Source organism: Oryctolagus cuniculus, chromosome 6 (genome assembly GCF_051225735.1).
Source record: "Oryctolagus cuniculus isolate XC-2025 breed Fujian yellow rabbit chromosome 6, ASM5122573v1, whole genome shotgun sequence".
In the NCBI taxonomy this organism is placed as follows: domain Eukaryota; kingdom Metazoa; phylum Chordata; class Mammalia; order Lagomorpha; family Leporidae; genus Oryctolagus; species Oryctolagus cuniculus.
In genome coordinates this window covers 25,429,595-25,449,301 of record NC_142872.1, presented here as the reverse complement: position 1 = coordinate 25,449,301, position 19,707 = coordinate 25,429,595, and the positions used below count along the sequence as shown (strand labels likewise).

At 49.0% G+C, this 19,707-nt stretch overlaps 2 protein-coding genes and 1 long non-coding RNA gene across 4 annotated transcripts in view; 1 reads left to right on the top strand and 2 right to left on the bottom strand.

Moving 5' to 3' along the window:
* The first annotated feature begins 442 nt into the window (after nt 1–442).
* Nucleotides 443–1,978, top strand: SMIM32 (small integral membrane protein 32). The gene has a single exon (XM_051843414.3). The coding sequence runs from the start codon at nt 1,025–1,027 to the stop codon at nt 1,334–1,336; it is 312 nt and encodes a 103-aa protein (XP_051699374.1). The 5' UTR covers nt 443–1,024; the 3' UTR covers nt 1,337–1,978.
* Nucleotides 1,979–8,543: 6,565 nt separating this feature from the next.
* Nucleotides 8,544–10,917, bottom strand: LOC149126063 (uncharacterized). The gene is made up of 2 exons (XR_016236148.1): nt 10,284–10,917; nt 8,544–9,802 (listed from the first exon to the last, which is right to left on the bottom strand). It is a non-coding gene; the product is annotated as an uncharacterized LOC149126063 (long non-coding RNA).
* Nucleotides 10,918–11,652: 735 nt separating this feature from the next.
* SMAD5 (SMAD family member 5) overlaps nt 11,653–19,707 on the bottom strand; it is a 49,902-nt gene continuing 41,847 nt past the window's right edge. For both annotated transcript variants that reach the window (XM_008255047.5, XM_051843412.3), the window contains exons 6-7: nt 18,654–18,910; nt 11,653–16,906 (exon numbers count right to left, since the gene is read on the bottom strand). In XM_008255047.5, the coding sequence (XP_008253269.1) occupies nt 16,763–16,906; nt 18,654–18,910 (401 nt within the window). In that variant the 3' untranslated portion in view covers nt 11,653–16,762. The remainder of the gene's footprint in view (nt 16,907–18,653; nt 18,911–19,707) is intronic.

Sequence of the window (19,707 nt, the reverse complement as noted above, 5' to 3'; positions counted from 1 at the left end):
CTCAGTTCCACTGGCTGTGCACCGCCGCCAGGCTTGACGGGGCTGCCCAGCGTAGGTGGTCACCCCCAGCACCATGTGCCCTCTGCGTCCAAGCATTAACAGCGGGGTTTGCTGCGCAAGTGAGCTCGCGCCGCGTACCTGCGGCCCAGCGCTACCCGGCAACCAGCGGGGACTTGGAGCCAACCCGGCCGTGCTGGAGAAGGAAGCAGGCGCCGGTGCTCACTGAGCCCCGCGGTGCGCCTCGGCTGGAGTTCAGGGATCTGCAGCGGTGCCTCTGCCGGGCAGCCTTTCTGGGACGCCCTGCGCGTCCTGGGTGCCGGCGTCGGCGAGCGGCGCGAGGCCGCCCTCTCGCGCCCTCATTGGTTCGCAGCGGCTCCCGGGTCAGCGCCCCCCCCCCCCCCCGCCTCCTCCGCCGGGCCCCGAGCGCGCTCAGAGCCGCCCGGCAGCTGGGAGCTCTGCCTCCTCCCGCTCAGACCCGAGGCAGCCGCCGCGCGGCTCAGGACTGGCTCGCCGCGCGCCGGGACTGTCGGCAGGACCCGAGGCTGCAGGGCTGCGCCGGCGGACGCGGCGGGCGGCGGGCTCCGGGCTCCGGACCACCCGCGCTCGGTGCGCTCTGCGTCCCGGCGCCAAGCAGGGCCACCTCCCGCTGCCGCGCCCCCAGGCTCCTCGAGCCCGGACCTGGGGTCCGAGCTGAAAGAGCGGCCGGGAGACCGCGAGGCGACCCGCTGACTCTGGCCCACGGTCCTGGGGGCGCTGGCAAGAAACGCAAAGCCCGAGGGGCGCCGACCCGGAGCTGTCCAGTTCTGAGCGCTGGGGTCCGCCGCCCCGCGGGGAAGGCGGCTGAACACTGAGGCGAGAGAGCGAGCGAGCGAGCGAGCGGACGCGTCCCCAGGACTCTGCGGCCCCGCTGCTCCCAAGGTAGCGACTCCGGTCAGTGGCGCGCAGCCGGGTGGGAGGGGAGCGCCATGGAGGCGCTGGCAGGCACCGGGCTGCGCGAGGCGAAGTGAGGCGGGAGCCGCGGGCCATGTACGGCGACCTGTTCAACGCCACGGGCAGCCCCGAGGCGGCGGTGGGCGGCGCGCTGGCCCTGGGAGCCACGGTCAAGGCAGAGGGCGCTTTGCCGCTGGAGCTGGCCACGGCGCGCGGTATGCGGGACGGCACGGCCACCAAGCCCGACCTGCCCACCTACCTGCTGCTCTTCTTCCTGCTGCTGCTCTCCGTGGCGCTCGTCGTCCTCTTCATCGGCTGCCAGCTGCGCCACTCGGCCTTCGCCGCGCTGCCCCACGACCGCTCGCTGCGCGACGCCCGCGCGCCCTGGAAGACGCGGCCGGTGTAGCGGCGGCCCGGTGATCTGTCCTCGCCGAGCCCGAGCCGGGCAGAAAGGGCTCGACGCCAGGGGTCGCTGCCTCCGGGAACGCTGCGCCCAGACCCAAAGACCCTTTGCGACCTGGAGCGGCCGGGGCACCGAGGCTCCCAGAGGCTGCGCAGGGCCGGGTTCCAAGTTCCTGGAGGGTCGTTGTCTGCGATTCCCGGGCTGGGTCTTTACACCCCAGGTCCAGTCGGGGAGCCAACCCGGAGGACGGCGCGACTGCCCGAGCGCAGGAGCCTTGCCGGCCGCCCGCTGACTTAACTCACTTCGCACACGGAAGGGGCAGGCGCGACGAGCGCGCGACTGGCCCGGAGCTACCTGTCTCGACTCCCTGACCTCCTGGCCGTTTCCCCGCGGCTACTCGCTCCTCGGCAGTGAGGACCCCACCGGGATCTGAGCGAGTAGAAAGATGGCCCTCGGCGGCTGTGCCCACCCTGGGGAAATGATGGGACGCGGGGTTTCAACGGGTCCCGCCCGGAGCCAGGAGCCCAGTTCCCTCTGCAGGCACTGGGGAGAAGCGGTCGGTGTCCCCTGTGGGGCTGCGGTTGGGGATTCTCGCGCCCCTTCTCCGGGGGCGAGGTTTCCACAATAAAAGCTCACCGAATTCGCCCTGGTCCCGACCACGCTCTGGTCATTTGCTGCGCCGCTTTGGAACGGGCGTAAGGGCTGGCAGCCGGAGCAGGACAAGACCCACGCGCGGCCCAGGCGCCCAGGTCAGTCTCGCGGTACTTCTCCCCTCCAGGCTTCCACGTCGGGCAGTCGCTTGCCCTGGGAAGTTTCTGCAGGGCTGTCTGGAAACCTGCTGCCTGACCCTGGCTCTGCACGGCATTGCTTCCAGCTGGAGGCCTCCCCTTGGCTCCCAGAGCCATTCCTGGCCAGAACCACCTGGTGAAGTTAGGGCTGATGGTCAGAAACGTGGGGGGTGGGGGAGGGCTCTCCGCCAGGCAACCCTGGGGAACTCTGCAGGAAGGGAATGGATGACTAAATCCAGCTCAGGGTTGGGGGTGGCAGCGGTGGCAGGTATTTCAATGAACTGGAGAGGGTCTAGAAAGGTTTGTGATAAGCTTGACCATTTGCAGGGTTGACCTAATTCTAGGGAGTCTGTTTCATGGGAGTTTACAATAGTTTCTGGAGTTACCTGGCTCATGGGGGCACTGGAGGTTAGAGAAGGTTCCACTGAATGCATTCGGCAGCCTGTCTAACCCAGTCGTCCCGAATCACAGGAGCTCACTTGGGCTTCGGGAATGGGTAGAAAGCTAAGGACTCCTGCCCCTGGCCACACAGGCCACTGAACACTCCTGTGGCTGAAGAGACTGCCCAGGCTCCCCACTTCTCCCTAACCAGTCCCAACACTCCCCTCCCCTCTGCCCCGCCAGCTCCCACCCCACGCAGCCATGAAAAGGGGCAGGGGCCAGGCAAGACCCTGGGGGCCAGCGCTGTGATCAGCCCCCACATGATGGCTTGGCCTTTGGGAAAGGAGCTGACCCTCTGCAGTCTACTCAGGGTAACCCAGCCAATCTGCATGCACCTTGATTGCACAAAGAACGAGATGGGGATAGACGTGAGAAACGGCAGAGTCCCTGGCTGGCACACCTAACTTCCTTCAGCCGTGGCCTGGCGGTTGTAGGGGTAGGACACGGTTGCGGTGCAGAGGATTCCTCTACCACCCGTTCCCAGAGGCAGATAGGAAGGCAGTATGCACATGTGCAGAAGCCCAGCACTGGAGGGTGCCCAGCTGTCTGGTGTGGAGTCGCAGCTCCTTCGCTCACTGGCTGTGTGGTCTCATGCAAATCCCTTCCCAGGTCGGAGCCTGTTTTCCCATCTCTGAAATGTGAATTACACTACTTAGCTCCACCGGGTTGTATGTTAAACAGTGTAATCGTTAACATGCTGGCACAATGCTTGCACAAAGGGAGTGCCCGAATGTTAGCTATTATCATAACCTGAGCTGCAAGCTTGGGGAGCACTGGTGATGAAGCTGACCCCACTGGATGCACTCGAAGGTCCACTGTCTTCTGTGGCCACAAACAAATGCAAGGGTTGGTCCCTTCTCGGAGAACATGAGAGGCCGACTGGAGTAGAAGACACCTGTACTGAGCCACCATCAGCTATGGCCAGAGTGACCCAGGAGGCTCCCAGAATCCCCGACGATTGGTGTAGGCATCAAGGGGTTAAAACCACAAACTGCAAAGGTGGACACAACTTGAAAAGCAGCTCTCTGATGGCTCTACAGGGCCCCTTTAAATAGATGTTTCTGGAATAAATACTGCATGAAGTTGGCATCCAGAAGTCAGTAAGAGTTCTGCTTGCCAGCACTCTGAACCCAAGTAACCGCATTGCCTTTGCTAGGACAGTGCTGGACTAGCTGGGCAGTAACGAGTTCTTTGTCGTGCTGGGCGCAATCCAATTTTCCCCGAGCTGTAGGGACATGGCCAAGTTCACGGCTGCCCTCTACTGATATGCAGAACTCCAATGTGGTGACTCCAATGTGATGACTGGACATTTGGGCAATGTTATCCACTGAATGAATGCATGTGTCCTCCCAAAACCCCTGTGTTGAAGCCCTAACCTCAGAATGGCTGTGTGTAGAGTAAGAAATTAAGGTTATATGAATTGCTACAGGTGAGCCCCTGGAGAGCTAGCTGCTTCACGTGCTCTCCATGCACACACCAAGACAAGGCCTTGTGAGGATACAGTGAGATGACAATCTGCAAACCAGGAAGAGGGCCCTTACCAGAAAGCTAATCAGCCAGAATCTCCATCGTGGACTTCCAGCTCCCAGAACTGTGGGAAAAAAATCTCTGTGTTTAAGCCACCCGGCCTACGGTGTTTTGTTAGGGCACCATGTCCTCCTGCCCTTTGTCATCCCACCAATCCCAAGATGTCTTGGAGCCACCTTTGCAGAGCTGCGCATGGCAAGGCTACCAACAGGAATGGAGCCATGTCATAGGTGTTCGAGCTCCTCTGCTGTAAGCCGCCGCTAGGAGCCAGCAAGAGGCTTTAAGGAAAAGAGGTTTCTGAAGGGGGGAGGACGGTCGGTGCAGCTGCTAGCAACCAGTGAGGCAGCAGTGTGAGCGAGAGCCTGAGTCCCACAGCCAGGGCACCTGAGCTGGATCATCCACTCCACCTGGGTCACATTTCTGAATTTCTGCTGGCCTTAGTTTGCTCATCTGTAAAATGGGTGGGAACAGGACCTGCTTCATAGGATTCTCAACACTCAGGGGACTGCGTAGGTAAGCTGTTAGGCTCAGGCCTGATAGGTAGCGCAGCTCCTGAATGAGAGCTATCAGCAGCATCAACCGGAATGCCATCCAGGAAGGGCTCGTGGCAGTGCCAGCACAGCTACCTCGGCCCGCAGCCCTGTGCAAACGTGTGCTGTGGTGAAACTGCCGGCCGCTTCCCTGCCAGTTGCCGAGCTGCAGGGCAGCTGTGCTGTGGCTCCTCACCCTGCACTTGCCCCCTAAGCTACCTCTTCAGCTTGCGTGGCTTCCGTTGCTTTTCCAGTGACCCCTCCACACCACCCTGCACCCCCCAATGCCGTCATTTGGAGATCTCATAGGAAACCTCAACCTCACCAAGTCCAAAACTCATCATCCTTCTGTCTAAATGAGATCATCCTTCTAATTCCCTTTCCGGCCGCCCTCCGGTTGTCTCCCTTTCCTGCGTTTTTTTCTCTAGAACGTACCAGTGAACACACTGCACCTTTAACTTAGCTGGTGTGGTGACTCCATCACAGTGAAGACACACAAGGGAAAGAAGCTTGGTTTTCTCTTCAGCACGACACCTAAGTTCCTCCGGCACACGGATGCCCAAAGCGAACTCATCCCATCTCCCCAGATGCACCGCCACCACTTCCTGCACACCTCTCTGGTCCACCAGGCCCCCTCCACCCCAAACCAGCACCCCCGCACCCGAGCCCCTGCATCCACTATCGCCTCTCCCCAGTCAACACATTCAGTAACCGCAGGCCCCAGCTTCACACTTGGAATGGCTTCTCCCTGCTCTGGGGACAAAAAAACCCAAAAGCCTAACCTTGGCCTGAGGCCCAGGACCCCTTCCCACCCCAGCCTCGTCTCCTCACACCCCTCTGGTCACAGCAGCTTTTCAGTCCCCAAGGCCCCTCCTCCTTCTGGGTAATTCTTTCCCATTCTTGAGGTCTCAGCTACAACATCTCCCTTCCTCAGCAAGGACGTGTCCTAGTCCTGCTCATGCTGCCCACAGCTGTGCAGGACGGCCTCCCTGGTGGCTGCTGGTCTCTGCTCACTGCTAACCTGTAAGCTGTCCGGTCGGCGACAGGCCTCTTGTTTGCGGACATTTGCCCAAGGCCCGACATATTGCAAACACGAGACAGGCACTCGGTAAGTATTTGTTAAATGAAACAGAGCGGCACAACAAAACTGAAGGCTAGGGTAAAATTGCCTGGGCATTCTTTTTTGGACTCGTCTCTCGAATTTTCCACCTTAAACTTCTATCAGTTGAAATGACTGAGCTGACCTCTCCCTTACTGAGTGGTCCTCCAAGTGGCCGGTTCGGTTGGTGAGGGAATCCAGCAAGTTGTTAGCCTCTACCACTTCGTACTTGCACAAAACAAAGTTCGTACCTGCAGCCATTTCTGCCTGAAGTGCTCCTTTCCCGCAGGCACACACACATCTCAGCAGACCCATTCCCCTGCTTGCTGAGCTGAAGTTGCTACTTCCCACGCCCACCTCCTGGTCTCTCCCCGCTGTTCTCAGCGAGACCCTCCCCGGCCACTGGATCTGACATCGCAGTTCTTTCCCAGCCCCCAACTTCGCTTCCTGCTCATTTTTTTCTCCTTAGAACTTGGCAGTGAACACACTATTTATACTCTGCACCAACCAGCATGAAGACCCGTGAGAGAATGAGTTGTTGTTTATCCTCAGCCTGGTATTAGCTGAACAAAAACCCAATGCAGTTGTTTGGAGCCAGAAAAAAACAGCAACCGAGGAGCAGAGCCTCTGTTTTAGTCTCCTTCTGTGTTCCTGTTTCTCCACCCTGCAAGACAGGACCCATTAAACCTAACCAGGTAGGAACTTTAACACTTACGGCTCCTTTCCTTGAGGACAGAAACTGTGAATACCTTAAAGCTTGAGTTGTCGCCGGTGCCGCGGCTCACTAGGCTAATCCTCCGCCTCGCGGCGCCGGCACACCGGGTTCTAGTCCCAGTCGGGGCACCGGATTCTGTCCCGGTTGCCCCTCTTCCAGGCCAGCTCTCTGCTGTGGCCCGGGAGTGCAGTGGAGGATGGCCCAAGTGCTTGGGCCCTGCACCCCATGGGAGACCAGGAGAAGCACCTGGCTCCTGCCATTGGATCAGCGCGGTGCGCCGGCCACAGCGTGCTGGACGCAGCGGCCATTGGAGGGTGAACCAACGGCAAAGGAAGACCCTTCTGTCTCTCTCTCTCTCTCTCGCTGTCCACTCTGTCAAAAAAAAAAAAAAAAAAAAAAAAAAAGCCTGAGTTGTCCTGAGCACCATTCAAGAATTGGGAAAAGTAGCTGAACCAATCACTTTAAACTGTACCAAAGAAATCCTGCCTCTAAGCTCCTAACAGGAACCTTCCAGGAGTAGCACTAGCTTCTCTAGTTCCTGTCATCATGTCTGCATTCAGCCTTCCAGAAGGGGAACGTTGAGAGCATCTCGCCAGGCTGGCGTTGTAGCCTAGTGGACAAGGCCACGGCCACAGCCTGTGTCCTAGATGGGTGCCAGTTCGAGACCCAGATGCTCCACTTCCCATCCAGATCCCTGCTAATGCACCTGTGAAGGCAGCGGAGGATGACGCAGGTCCTTGGGCCCCTGCACCAGGTAGGAGACTGGGAAGAAGCTCCCGGCTCCTGGCCCAGCCCTGGCCACGGTGGCCATCTGGGGAATGAGTCAGTGGGTAGAAGATCTCTGTCTTCTCCCTCTCTCTGTGTAACTCTTTCAAATAAATAAATACATCTTAGGAAGGAAGAAAGGTGGTACAACACTCCTCTTCAGGGTGTAACAGAGAAGTGGCACACACCACTTCTGCTCATATCCTATGGGGCAGCACAAAGGGAGGCTGGGAGAAGTAGTATGCGACTGGGTCTAAGTGTCCCTAACTAAAGAGGGCCAGAAGGGGTATCGGCAACCCCAGAGTGTATCAGGTCATGACAGAACCTTCTCGTGCGAACATCGTTCTGCACTTGCATCCCTAGCCAGGTTGCATTCAGCATCTTTACCTGCACCGCCATCACTAACTCAGTCTCAACAAGTTGATGCAAACCTCATTTCACAGACTTTTTTTTTTGACAGGCAGAGTGGACAGTGAGAGAGAGAGACAGAGAGAGAAAGGTCTTCCTTTTGCCGTTGGTTCACCCTCCAATGGCCGCCGCTGCAGCCGGCGCACCGCGCTGATCCGATGGCAGGAGCCAGGATCCAGGTGCTTTTCCTGGTCTCCCATGGGGTGCAGGGCCCAAGCACCTGGGCCATCCTCCACTGCACTCCCTGGCCATAGCAGAGAGCTGGCCTGGAAGAGGGGCAACCGGGACAGAATCCGGCGCCCCAACCGGGACTAGAACCCGGTGTGCCGGCGCCGCAAGGTGGAGGATTAGCCTATTGAGCCACGGCGCCGGCCTCATTTCACAGACTTTTATGTAGAGAAAAGGCGATCGGGGAACGCTTACTATTAACGCTATCATGCCTCTGAAGGAAAACAACAAAGTAGCCCAAACCTGTCAAAGCCCTCCAGGCTCCTGTGTTTTCTGAGTGCTAACTTCCTGCCCCTACAACACCCACACACTCTAAAACAAATTCAACTTTTAGTATCAAGTACAAAACATGGGTCACGTGCTTTGAGCCTCCTCCTGTTTCTCAAAGGCCTGATCCTCATCTACAACCACTGGGAAGGGCCCCAGAGTCTGATCCAGGGCGCTGAACTCCAACTACGCGGCACTCAGCGTCCTAACTCTGAGCTCTGAAATAGAGACTACACCTTTCTGTTCTTTTCACCTGTCAAATAGGTCACGAAAGTCATGCCCTTTTTGCTCTCTGGGAAAACATTGAATGTCAACAGGGTAAAGCTCCAATGCGAATGATAATTGTGTAGCTTCTCAGATCAACAATCCCAGGAGCCTGTTCCCTTTAGGGCAAACGACCCAAAGTTCAAACTGAAACAGACGCAAGTGCTCTAATATGCTGTTTCCCCTTTTTAATTTAAGATTTATTTATTTATTTGAAAGGCAGTTAGAGAGGCAGAGGGAGATAAGGAAAGAAAGGTCCTCCATCTGCCAGTTCAGTTCCCAAATGACTGCAACGGCCGGAGCTGCACTGATCTGAAGCTGGGAGCCAAGAGCGTCCTCTGGGTCTCCCACGCGGGCGCAGGGGCCCAAGGACTTGGGCCTTCTGCTGCTTTGCTGGGCCACAGCAGAGCTGATTAGAGGGGGAGCAGTCAAGACCCAGCCCGGCACCCATATACAATGCCAGCACTGCAGGCTTCGGCTTTACCTGCTGTGCTACAGCGCCGGCCACCCCCTTTCTTCTAAGCAGTGTAATCAAGATATCTAACACAGTGCTGATCTAGAACCGATGCAGCTAAGAACTGACTTATTACAGTGTGCACAAGGTGAATCCCAGCTTTTGGTTTTTGTTTAATCTCTTCTTGCTTCAGCACCGAGCACTCCATAGACAGGAGAGGGCAGGCTTACACTGCAGAGCTACACCAGCAGTGACAGCACAGGTGTGTCTATGCAGAGCTCACATTCCCAGGAGACGAGACCGTCAATCAACAGCGTAAAGAAAACACATGGCGCATGCTGAACGGTGATAAATGCTATGAGCAGAGAAAAGCTTTTTTGAGTACGCAGAATTTAAGAAGTATTTTGCAACAAAACCAGTTTCTCCGAAAACCAGGGGCTAGAGCTCCATCCAGAGCAGCTCATCCTTGTCAAGGACGGCAGAGGACGGCAGGAGTTACCAGCGGAACAGGTTCCAGTGGCACACAGGCAGACATTCAGTGGTTAGCTATGGGTTGCAGTTTCTGCTCCTAACTTTCTGTGCTGTTAAAATCCTCAGCATTCATCTCGGATATGAGTCTACTGAACATCAGACAGCAGGCGAAATTAATTGCGTGATGAAAAGGAAGGGGTAAGGCACAGTAGAGGAGCTTTTCAAAATTGACCTCCAGAGGCCGCTCCCTGTGGTAGTGAGTTGAGTTGCACCTGGGGAGTAACAAAGTTGACCTCTTAAGTACTTGAGTTCCTTGCTCCTGGCTTCAGCCTGGCCCAGCCTTAGCTTTTACAGCCATTTGGGGAGTGAACAAGCAGAAAGATGATTTGCCTTTCAAGGGGGTGGCGCTGTGTAGTAGTAGGTAAAAGCCGCCGTCTGCAGGGCCGGCATCCCATATGGGCTCCAGTTCCACACCCTGCTTCTCCATTTCCGATCCGATTCTCTGATACGGCCTGGGAAAGCAGTAGAAGATGACTCAATTGGGTCCCTGCACCCACATGGGAGACCCAGGAGAAGCTCCCGGCTCCTGGTTTTGTATCAGCCCAGCTCTGGCCATTGAGGGCCTTTGGGGAGAGAAGCAGCAGATGGAAGATCTGCCTCTGCCTCTCTGTAATTCTTGCCTTTCAAATAACTAAGTCTTAAAAAAAAAAAATCTACCTCCAAATACCAATCAACTGCTGAGGAAGGGCCCTTCGAAGGGAGTCATTCACACACTGACCTGATACGATACAGATATTAAATAAGTCTTAATTACAGACTGAAGCCTCTTCCAATCCAACACATTTCACAACGCACATGCTTAAGCAAACGGCCAACACTATTTATATTTTCTCCACATGATCACTCCCCTTTCTTTAAAATACAACCCCCAAAAAAGTGATTTACACCAAAAGAACAAAAAAATTTTTTACAAAAAGCTTATTAAAGACTTACCAATTCAAAAACAAAAAGCATGGTATTTAAAATGGTAAATGGGGGCAGCTCTTAGAAATGCTTCCTCTTTCAACCAAATATACTATGCAGAGTTCTAGTTTCTCAAAAGCACTGTCTGCCAACAGCCTTCTTATAAATGCTCATCAAATATGACCAGCATCAAACTGCTGTAACATACAACAGAATCAGCCATTACTCCTACAGCACCTGAACTGTTTTGGCCACAGTAACTTAAAAACTATCTTAAATCTGAGAGAAGGTACCACCTTTTCAGTGAACTTTTGTGAGGTCAAGTATTTTAAAAACAAAAATGCCTGTCAAACACCAGTGAAGTTTCTACAAAACATCTTACTAAGTGATTTTCAAATAAAAAGACCAAAGCAGCAACGAATTTGCAGAAATTCAATCCTCTGAGGAAGACTCTTCTAGGAAGAGAATCTCCATTTATTTTCAGGGGCTAAATATTGAGTTTGCGTTTCACTACTACTCTGCCCAGAGCAGGTGGATTTTCACCTTTCCTAATCAGACTGCGTTGGCACTTTTTGTACACACGACACAGAGGGTGGCAATAACTGATGGCGATGATCAACAGCTAGTCTGTGATTTAAAGTTTTTCAAAAGTAGAGGTGCTGGAACCGTGACTCACTTGGTTAATCCTCCACCTGTGGCGCCGACGTCCCATGGGTGCCGGGTTCTGTTCCAGTTGCCCCTCTTCCAGTCCAGCTCTCTGCTGTGGCCCGGGAAGGCAATGAAGGATGGCCCAGGTGCTTGGGCTCCTGCACCCGCATGGGAGACCAGGAGGAAGCACCTGGCTCTTGGCTTCGGACTAACGTAGCTCCGGCCCTAGAGGCCATTTGCGGGGGGTGAACCAACGGAAGGAAGACCTGTCTCTCTCACTAACTCTGTCAAATAAATTAAAAAAAAAAAGGAGGGGGGAAAAAAAGAAAAAATACAGCTGATTCACCTATTGGACCATCAACTGTTGCTCTAGCAAGGTCAAGCAGCATCAATAATTACTATGAATCAAAAAAAATCAACAGAAACGTTACTTATCCAAAAATATGAGTGCATATATGCCCGGCACTCTTCTAGGAACTTTATTTCTATTACTTCATGAATTTTACCCAAAATCCTAGACAGCAGATCTGTATTTTTACAAATGAGGAAACTGAGGCACAGAGAGATGCAGCAGCTTCCCTTGGGCACACAGCTGTGAGACCCAGGACCCCGATGCAGGGCGGAAGACGTGGTATATTCATTTTTTATTACTAGCGCACAAATAGGTAACAGCAACAGACCATCTCATCCCTCTTGCACAATGAAATGTTAAGTCAAAACGCAGTACCAAAATAAAAAAAAGACACATTAGGCAGGTTTTGAGGTTTATTAAAATAAAGTATTAGCAAACAATTGCAAAAACAAATTTTTTAAGAGTTATGGCTTTGAAAAGCACAATACAGTAAAACCTAGTACACGTTTGTAAGTATCAAAAAGAACAGTCGAAGCAAGTTGCTAGAATTTCATTTTGTCAATATCAACAGAAACGGACAAGTACAAATGAGAAGCAGACCTGCAGCGCAGCCGTCGGTTTGGTCTCTATCATCTGCATGTGAAACACCTTTCTAGGAGAAAGTCAGCTGTTGCATACATTCATCCCATTTTCCTGACAATCTTACCCGATTTCAGTGATTGCAAATGCAACTTCAACCACACAGGTTAGAAAGGAAATCACTTGCTGAACCAGCCCCTTCCAGAGTCCCTAGAGTTATTTTAGGAACAAATCAAAGCAGTGTCATCTCCAGCAGTAATAAAAGGCAGAAACCTGGCGCTAAAAGATTTCTGTTACAAGGATTTGGGATTCTTTGGCCTCACTGGAGTTTTGTTACAGCTCACACCTGCTAGTAATCAAGAAGACACTATTCATTCATGAAGGGGAAAAACTACCTGTACACAAAATTCCAAACGTTTAAAGGTAACTTCAAGTAAATTCGTATTGTACAATGGCTTATGACGATTCTAAGAATTTTAGGAAGTGAGTTATTTAGACAAGAATGACACAAACCTTTCTCACGCTGCCATGAATGACCAATCCATCCCGGTCTATAACTGGATCTTTTGAACAAAGTAACTCATCACTTGTGTTACATCAGCTGCTCCTGGCAAATAGCATAGCATACATTTTCTCATTTACAAAACAACACACCCGTCAGAGCGTGAACTCACTTCCACTGGTTTTGGTGAACCACCCAACTGTAGGATGTCACTTAGTTTACAGGACAGCAGTCCTCTGGCAAACAAGCGATCCAATGTGGCAGGCTTGATAAACACGGTTACTCCTGTAACCAGCACCCATGGAGCTGCGTTCCACTGAATTCCACAGAACTGCAGAGGTTTCTGTTTGGCATCTTTGTGGAGAAGAAATGTCTTGATTCTCAGTGTTCATACATGCCTCCTTCATGCTAAGGAAATTCCTGAGACTCTCACCTGTTATCAATGAGAAACATGCTGCTTGCCCTGGGGAACAGGCATCCATCAAACCTCCAAAAAGCTGTCCTGGCTTATGCTAAGACCACCCATCAATCACCATTTAGGAAAACTCCTTCCATAAGAATCATCACGCACGTCTAATACCAACAGGTCCCTACTACCTTAAATGATACTTGCTTGTCTAGCTGATGGGCATAACAGGACACATGTTCATATTCATACTTGGGAGATTACGTGAGGATTTAACTAATAAGACAAGGAAGGGCTCTGACCCTGTTAAAAGTTAGCGGGTCCAAAATGGAAGTCTTTACTGGAAGCTGAATTCACTAATAATTTATCAAGATTCTGTTTTCCTTGGGAAGAAGGATATTACTGTGTTTTAAGTGGGAAGGTAATAATCATCCTAAGTACTATTAAGCAAATGATGAGAAAAAGCATCAAGAAATGCCACTGCACTGGTATATCAGATGCTCTCTGTAACCCAAGCACAGTGCTGTAGGAGGCACTAGCACAGGTTCTGGAGTTTCTCTGCCAGTGTGATTTCATTTTCTGTGTAAACGTTCTCCTCCAACAGAGAACTATTACAGGGCAGGGAACTGCTCCCTGGGTCCCCCTTGGGTTATACCAAAGGTTTGTAACACAGGCCTGGGTTCTCATCTTGACAGCAGGTTTCAGACCTGAATACTTAACGATTACTCTACCTCCCAAAAGGGTGTCTTGCTTTCAAAAGTTACAAAAAGGGTAAAATGGCTGTGTCTTTCTGTATTACTGGGTGCGGCCCGCTGAATTACCGAGTTAGTAGAAGTACTCCAGATTTCACCTCAGGAACCCAGCCAATTCTATTACCACAGTTGTCTTACACAGCAGCAGTAAAATGTGAACAATGATTCATATTGATGCTTACATCTGACATTGTTTTCCTTAAAATGTCTCTAAAATAATGTTAGTCTCAGTAGATTAATAACATGACTACTAGTTTACATTCCATAATTTTACCCAGGCAATAACAACCAGGCCTTAACATTCCATTATGTACAGATGACCGTCAAATGCACCTTTTATATCCTGCTTTTATGCGATTAATATTTTCCTGTTGCTTTAATTCATCACTAAGATTAATTTGATTCTACTTTGCTTTCTGTATTTACCAAATTGGTTGTAACTCTGTTATTTCCATATTCGGTCTTTTCAGTTGGTATATACTTGTGTAAATAGTGATTATTGTAGTGCTGATGTTTTCATAAACTTGACTATCAACCACCCTGTAGATTAAATAAAAACTGTGATTTTCTTGGAGTAGGTGCTGTGGCACAGGTTAAGCTGCTACTTGGGATGCCTACATCTCTGATCAAAGTGCCTGGTTCCAGTCCCAGGTACTCTGCTTCCAATGCACCTTCCTGCTAATGTGCCTGGGAAGCAGCAGATGATGGCCCACGCACCTGGGACCTGCTCCCCAGGTGAGAGACGCACGAGTTCCTGGTCCCTAACTTTGGCCTGGTCAAGCCCCAGCTGTTCTAGGCAGTCAGGGAGTGAGCCAACGGGTGGAACGCCTCTCTGTCTGCCTCTCCTCCCTCCTGTCACTGTGACTTTTGGACAAATAAATCTAAATAACAACAACAAAAAAAGCCACCTGTAATTTTCACAAATGCTCTTTGCCAGGTTTTCACTTTTTTTTTCCCTATCAAGTGCAACTTCCCATTCACAGACACATGGGCATTCTTAGTGACTGTAAAGCAGCTGGAGTAAATAGACTTTTCATTTAAAATCCACAGGTGTGGGGCTGACAACTTTGAATAACTACAGAAAGTCTATCCTTTTCCATGAAACTCTTGAGAGCTAACAGCTTCAACACCGTCCTTCATGAGGCCAGTCACACAAAATCCTGCTAACTCCAAAAGCTGTGACATTATGGTTACAAATAAAAATAATGTTTAATTAGCTCTCACTTGAAAACATCAGTAAAACTATGCAACAGATTCTCCTAGTTTACCACGGGAACCTGCTGAAGTTGTTTACATGTATCTGTCATTCAACTTGAATCATTTTTTTCCCACAAATTTGTTCCAAAGATTGTGCCATGCACCTGACAGGTGAGAGAATGATGAGAACACAAAGCAAATGGCTCTCCAATGTGGCTGCCACTGCTCTGGGAGACTGAGGATGCATGTCTTGTGACACTTGTGCTAAGGCTCAGGTTACTGTCACAAAGTGGTCCTGTCACCCAGCAAGAATGGTGCTGAGCTGGGACACAAAGGGCTCTTCAACTGAAAAAAACGCCAACCACCCATGCGCTGCACTTAGAAAAACAATAAATAATGGCACAGGAGACAAAAGAGAGCATATAATCCTTTCCTTAAAAGATGTACTTTTTTTCCATAAAAGCAGAAATAGTAAAAGTAGAAAGTCAAACCAAACTAACAGTTTAAACAGAAGGACAACATGGCTCCATACACTTTCAAAAGGCACCAGAAAACAAAACTTCTTGAGTTGGGTAAATCAGGTCATCTTTTTTCCCAAAACGATGTCTTCATTCTCTTGCCATACTAACTGTCCATTTAACAGCTCCTAGAAGAAGTGTTACAAGCTTTTGTTTAACATTTTAGAGTTTTCATGTTTTTCCTCTTTGAAGATTGTACTTTGGGAGTCTAGCATCCAACAGGTACTAAAAAATGGAAGCTGACACAGTACTGATGATGAGAGAACCGTCTACAATCTGTTACGTGAATATTCTAAAAATCAGCTATGCCAACACTCACTGCTGATTCATGTGAGCACCTGATCAGAAGCCTCATACTTGAGGTCCATGTTGAAGGGTTCCCATGGCTAGAGTGCACAGGTCCCCACATGAGCTGATAGAAGAGCAATGGAATTAAGTGTGTGATTTTCCAGCATTAATAACACCCATAAAATCACAGAGAATTAAAAAGGCACCTGAAGTTGGAGCTACAGAATAACAGTCTTATAACCTAGGTTGAAAATAAAAAGAAAATTAAAAAAAAAAAAAAAAGAAAAAGCCTAACATCCTACAACTGTAGTCTAAAAGTTGCAGTGTTTATTAATACAAAAGGGGTAACCACAGAAGTAAGGCTAAGCATCTAAGTCCAAGTCACTTGAGTGTGTTTTACCAAAGATTACACTAAGAACTGCCACCCATCAAAGTGCAAAACAAAAGATTAATGCATGTAAAAATCAGAGTTCTTGCAACATTGGCCAAAAGCAGCAAACACAGCTGAACGAGGCCATGCATGCACTGTCACTGGCTATAAAGTAGTACTTATGACACATTATGAGTAAATGACATATACTGGAGATCAGTTATTTGCAATATTATTTTTAAAAAGGAAATGTTTTACAAAAGGTATATAGCATAAAGTTACATTACACTGACAAACATTTAGCTATATTAAAGGTAAATTTACGATGTCATCTAGAAAACTATCACTCTGCTTTCAGTGAGCACTGCCTGTTGAGACGCGCACAGTGTTCCTTCAAATCAAACACTGTGTTCTTCTAGTTCTTTTTAAGCCCCTATCTTTTGCTTTTGCAAAACAATGAACCGTACTTTTTTAAAGCTGGTGGGACAAAAACGGTGATAAAAGCAGTTTCGGGAACATACACAGTGGGAGGAAAGACTTAGTTTTCATTATACCCTATTTCATGTTTCACCATGTGATTCTTTTTATATACTGAACTAACAAAAAACTGTTGAGACGAGAAAGCAAAAGCATGTTCCAGTTTAGCATCAATGCAAACTTCTGACCTGGGGCACAATACTCTGCATCTTTCACAACACCTTTGAGAGTTCATCATGGGAACATGAATACAAACAAATGTAGATTCATCACAAAATACAAATGTATTGGTCACAATTATGTAGAAAAAAATAAGCTGTAATATCTGTTTTCCATGTAAGCTCACAGTATCTGTACTGAAAGTTTCTCTAAAATTAAAACAAGTCCACTAATAATGTAATTGAAAAGAATACTTCTGCACTATGAAACAGAAGATATGGGGTTAAGAGGGGAGCCCATCTGAGTAAGGACTTTATCCAGCCACTGAAGAGGCCCATGAAGGTGAATCTCAATCCAACAAGGGGTACTGGTCACATCCTGCCGGTGATATTCTGCTCCCCAGCCCTACGGAAATGAAGATATCATAACAAATTTCTCTTTAAATTGTCAACCAGTTTAAACACATTATCTTTTTGTTGTTTTGATAAAATTGAACAGTAATGATGACAAAAAAAACAGCCTCATCATTCAAAACTATATGAATTTTTAAATAACATGTAACTCCCTTAACAGAAACCTAAATGCCCAGCATAGTTCAGAAATGTATCTTAGAAATTTTAGAAATGTAAGATAATATCTTGTAATTAGAACAGTATTTCTGTAGTGAAACGCATCCTCACTTAATGAGATAAATTCAAATAAACAGCATCATAAAAGTTCATGTCAGACTGTTAACAAAAATTCCTGGTTTTCAGGTTATTGTTTCTTAAAATTAAATTTGTTTATTGGAGAGGCAGAGAGAATGAGCTCCCACCCACTGGTTCACTTCCCAAATGCTCACAGTGAGTGAAGCCAGGAGCTGGGAACTCAGCTCACGTCTCCCACACGAACAGCAAACACCTAACCACTTGAGCCATCGCTTCCTGCCTCCCAAGATGCTCATTAGCAGGAAGCTGCAGTGAGCAGCCAGAACCAGGTGTCAGACCAAGGTATCCAACATGGAATGCACAGTCTTAACTGCTAGGCCAAATGCCTGCCCCATGCACTCCCTCCCCTTTGTGACTTAAAGCTATGTACACACTGATCAATGCACACATGTATAATGTAGTTGAGCAATGACACAGAAATTATCCTTTAAGATGGGAAACTAATGGATGAATTGGGCTGAAATATTTTAGCCTAAAGTTCCTGCCAAAAATTAAAATAGATGGAGTGATTAAGATGCTGCTTGCCACAACCCGTCTAAGACTGCCTGTGTTGGAGTCCTGCCTCCACCACTACTTTTGGCTTCCAGTTAATGTGCAACCTGAGAGGCAATGGGGGAGAGCTTAAGTAAGTGGGTCCCCTGACCCAGACTGACTTTCTGACTCTTGGCTTCCAGCCCAGGCCCAGTTGTTCCTGGCACTCAGGGAGTAAACCAGCAGATAAGAGAGAGTTCTGTCTCTTGCTTTCTGAGTAAGTGTGTGTGTGTGCCTCTGTCCTTCAAATAATTACAATTACCTTTTTAAACACTGCTTGTGGCAGTCATGGCCTCTGAAAACAGTGGGGGTGGGAGGGAGGCAGGAGGGGAGATGGGTAGAGAAGCTGGGGGGAATGGAGATGAAAATATGTATCATATTTTCATAGAGGGAAAGGAATTACCTTCAGTCAATTGATAAACTGATGGACCAGAATAGAACAGACTTTTGTTTATGAACCATACCTCTGGAATGTCAGTGGAATCAGGTCAAGAGAATAAATGATAAATGTGTAAACCTTACAGCTTAGATACAAGTAAAAATAATTTTAGTTTTCTAAGTCATTGCTAATATGCTGTAACAGAATCTATTAATAATACTGTTGAAGCTAATAACTGAAAAGGAAATTTTAACATTAAATGCTTTCCAGTCTTTTAGCTGAAATGCTTCATAAACTCAACCCCTATTTGACATCTAAATCACTAACAATGATGTGCTTTATAATGCATGGATTACAAAATGAAAATGCAGACTTACCATATGATTAAAATGTTAAATTCAACAATGTAATTTGAAGCCTATTAAATCAGGTCAAAATTAACTATCCTCTTTTATTTAACAGATGAAATTTTAATTATAACAGGAAGACACACTACATATATTTACAGTAACTCATATTTTGGATCACAACTCACCTTGACGAAACTCATTCGAATGGTGCACATTTTGGTGAGCTCATACACTGCCTCAAACCCATGATTGACAGACTGGGCCAGAAGCTGAGCGAACTCTTGATTGTTAAAAATTTTGAGGCTGCAGCTGCTGGGAATCTTACAGACAGTGGTGGGATGAAAGCCGTGATGAAAGTTGCAGTTCCTACTCTGTACAAAAATGCTGCTGTCACTGAGACATTCTGCATACACCTCTCCGCCAACATAGTACAGGTGGACACCTTCAAAAGACAGGCATTGCGAGAGTCAGATTAAGTAAGGCCTTATCTTGATATCAAAGAGGTTGTACAGTTCATCAGAAATACCTACAAAGCCACAGCAAACTCCTGACTATCTGAACGGGAAGCTACCACTAGATGGCCTTCTGCTGCCAAAGACCACCAAGAAGTTAATGAAAGCCTCAGCCCAAAATGGCTCCAGAAAAACTGAGTCAGGCCTCAGGCTGGTAGTATAGCAGTCATTCACTTTATCCAACAATCATTTATTATCCCTATGAGAAAACACTAAGGAAGTTGCCTTTTGATAATTTTTCAAAAGAATGTTCTGTGCTACCAACTTAAATAAACAGTCACCTGGCAGAGTTTTGCATTCTTTCTGTGAAAAGGACAGCTGATAATTTAAAAAGTTACATTTCAAGTCACAGGAATAATTTTGGATGGCAGACTTCCTTTACTTTCTTTTAAACTTTCTTAGATACAGAAATAAATGAGGGGCCGGCACTGTGGCACTGCGGGTTAAAGCCCTGGCCTGAAGTGCCGGCATCCCATATGGGCGCTGGTGCGAGTCCCAGCTGTTCCTCTTCCAATGTAGCTCTCTGCTATGGCCTGGGAAAGCAGCAGAAGATGGCCCAAGTCCGTGGGCCCCTGCACCCATGTAGGAAACCCAGAGGAGGCTCCTGGCTCCTGGCTTCGGATTGGCACAGCTCCAGCTGTTGTGGCCATCTGGGGAGTGAACCAGCGAATGGGAGACGAGATCTCTCTCTGTCTCTACCTCTCTCGGGTAGCTCTGTTTTTCAAAT

Excerpts from the sequence above, each read along its gene's own strand:
- SMIM32 (XM_051843414.3), top strand. The coding sequence starts at position 1,025 with ATGTACGGCGACCTGTTCAACGCCACGGGCAGCCCCGAGGCGGCGGTG.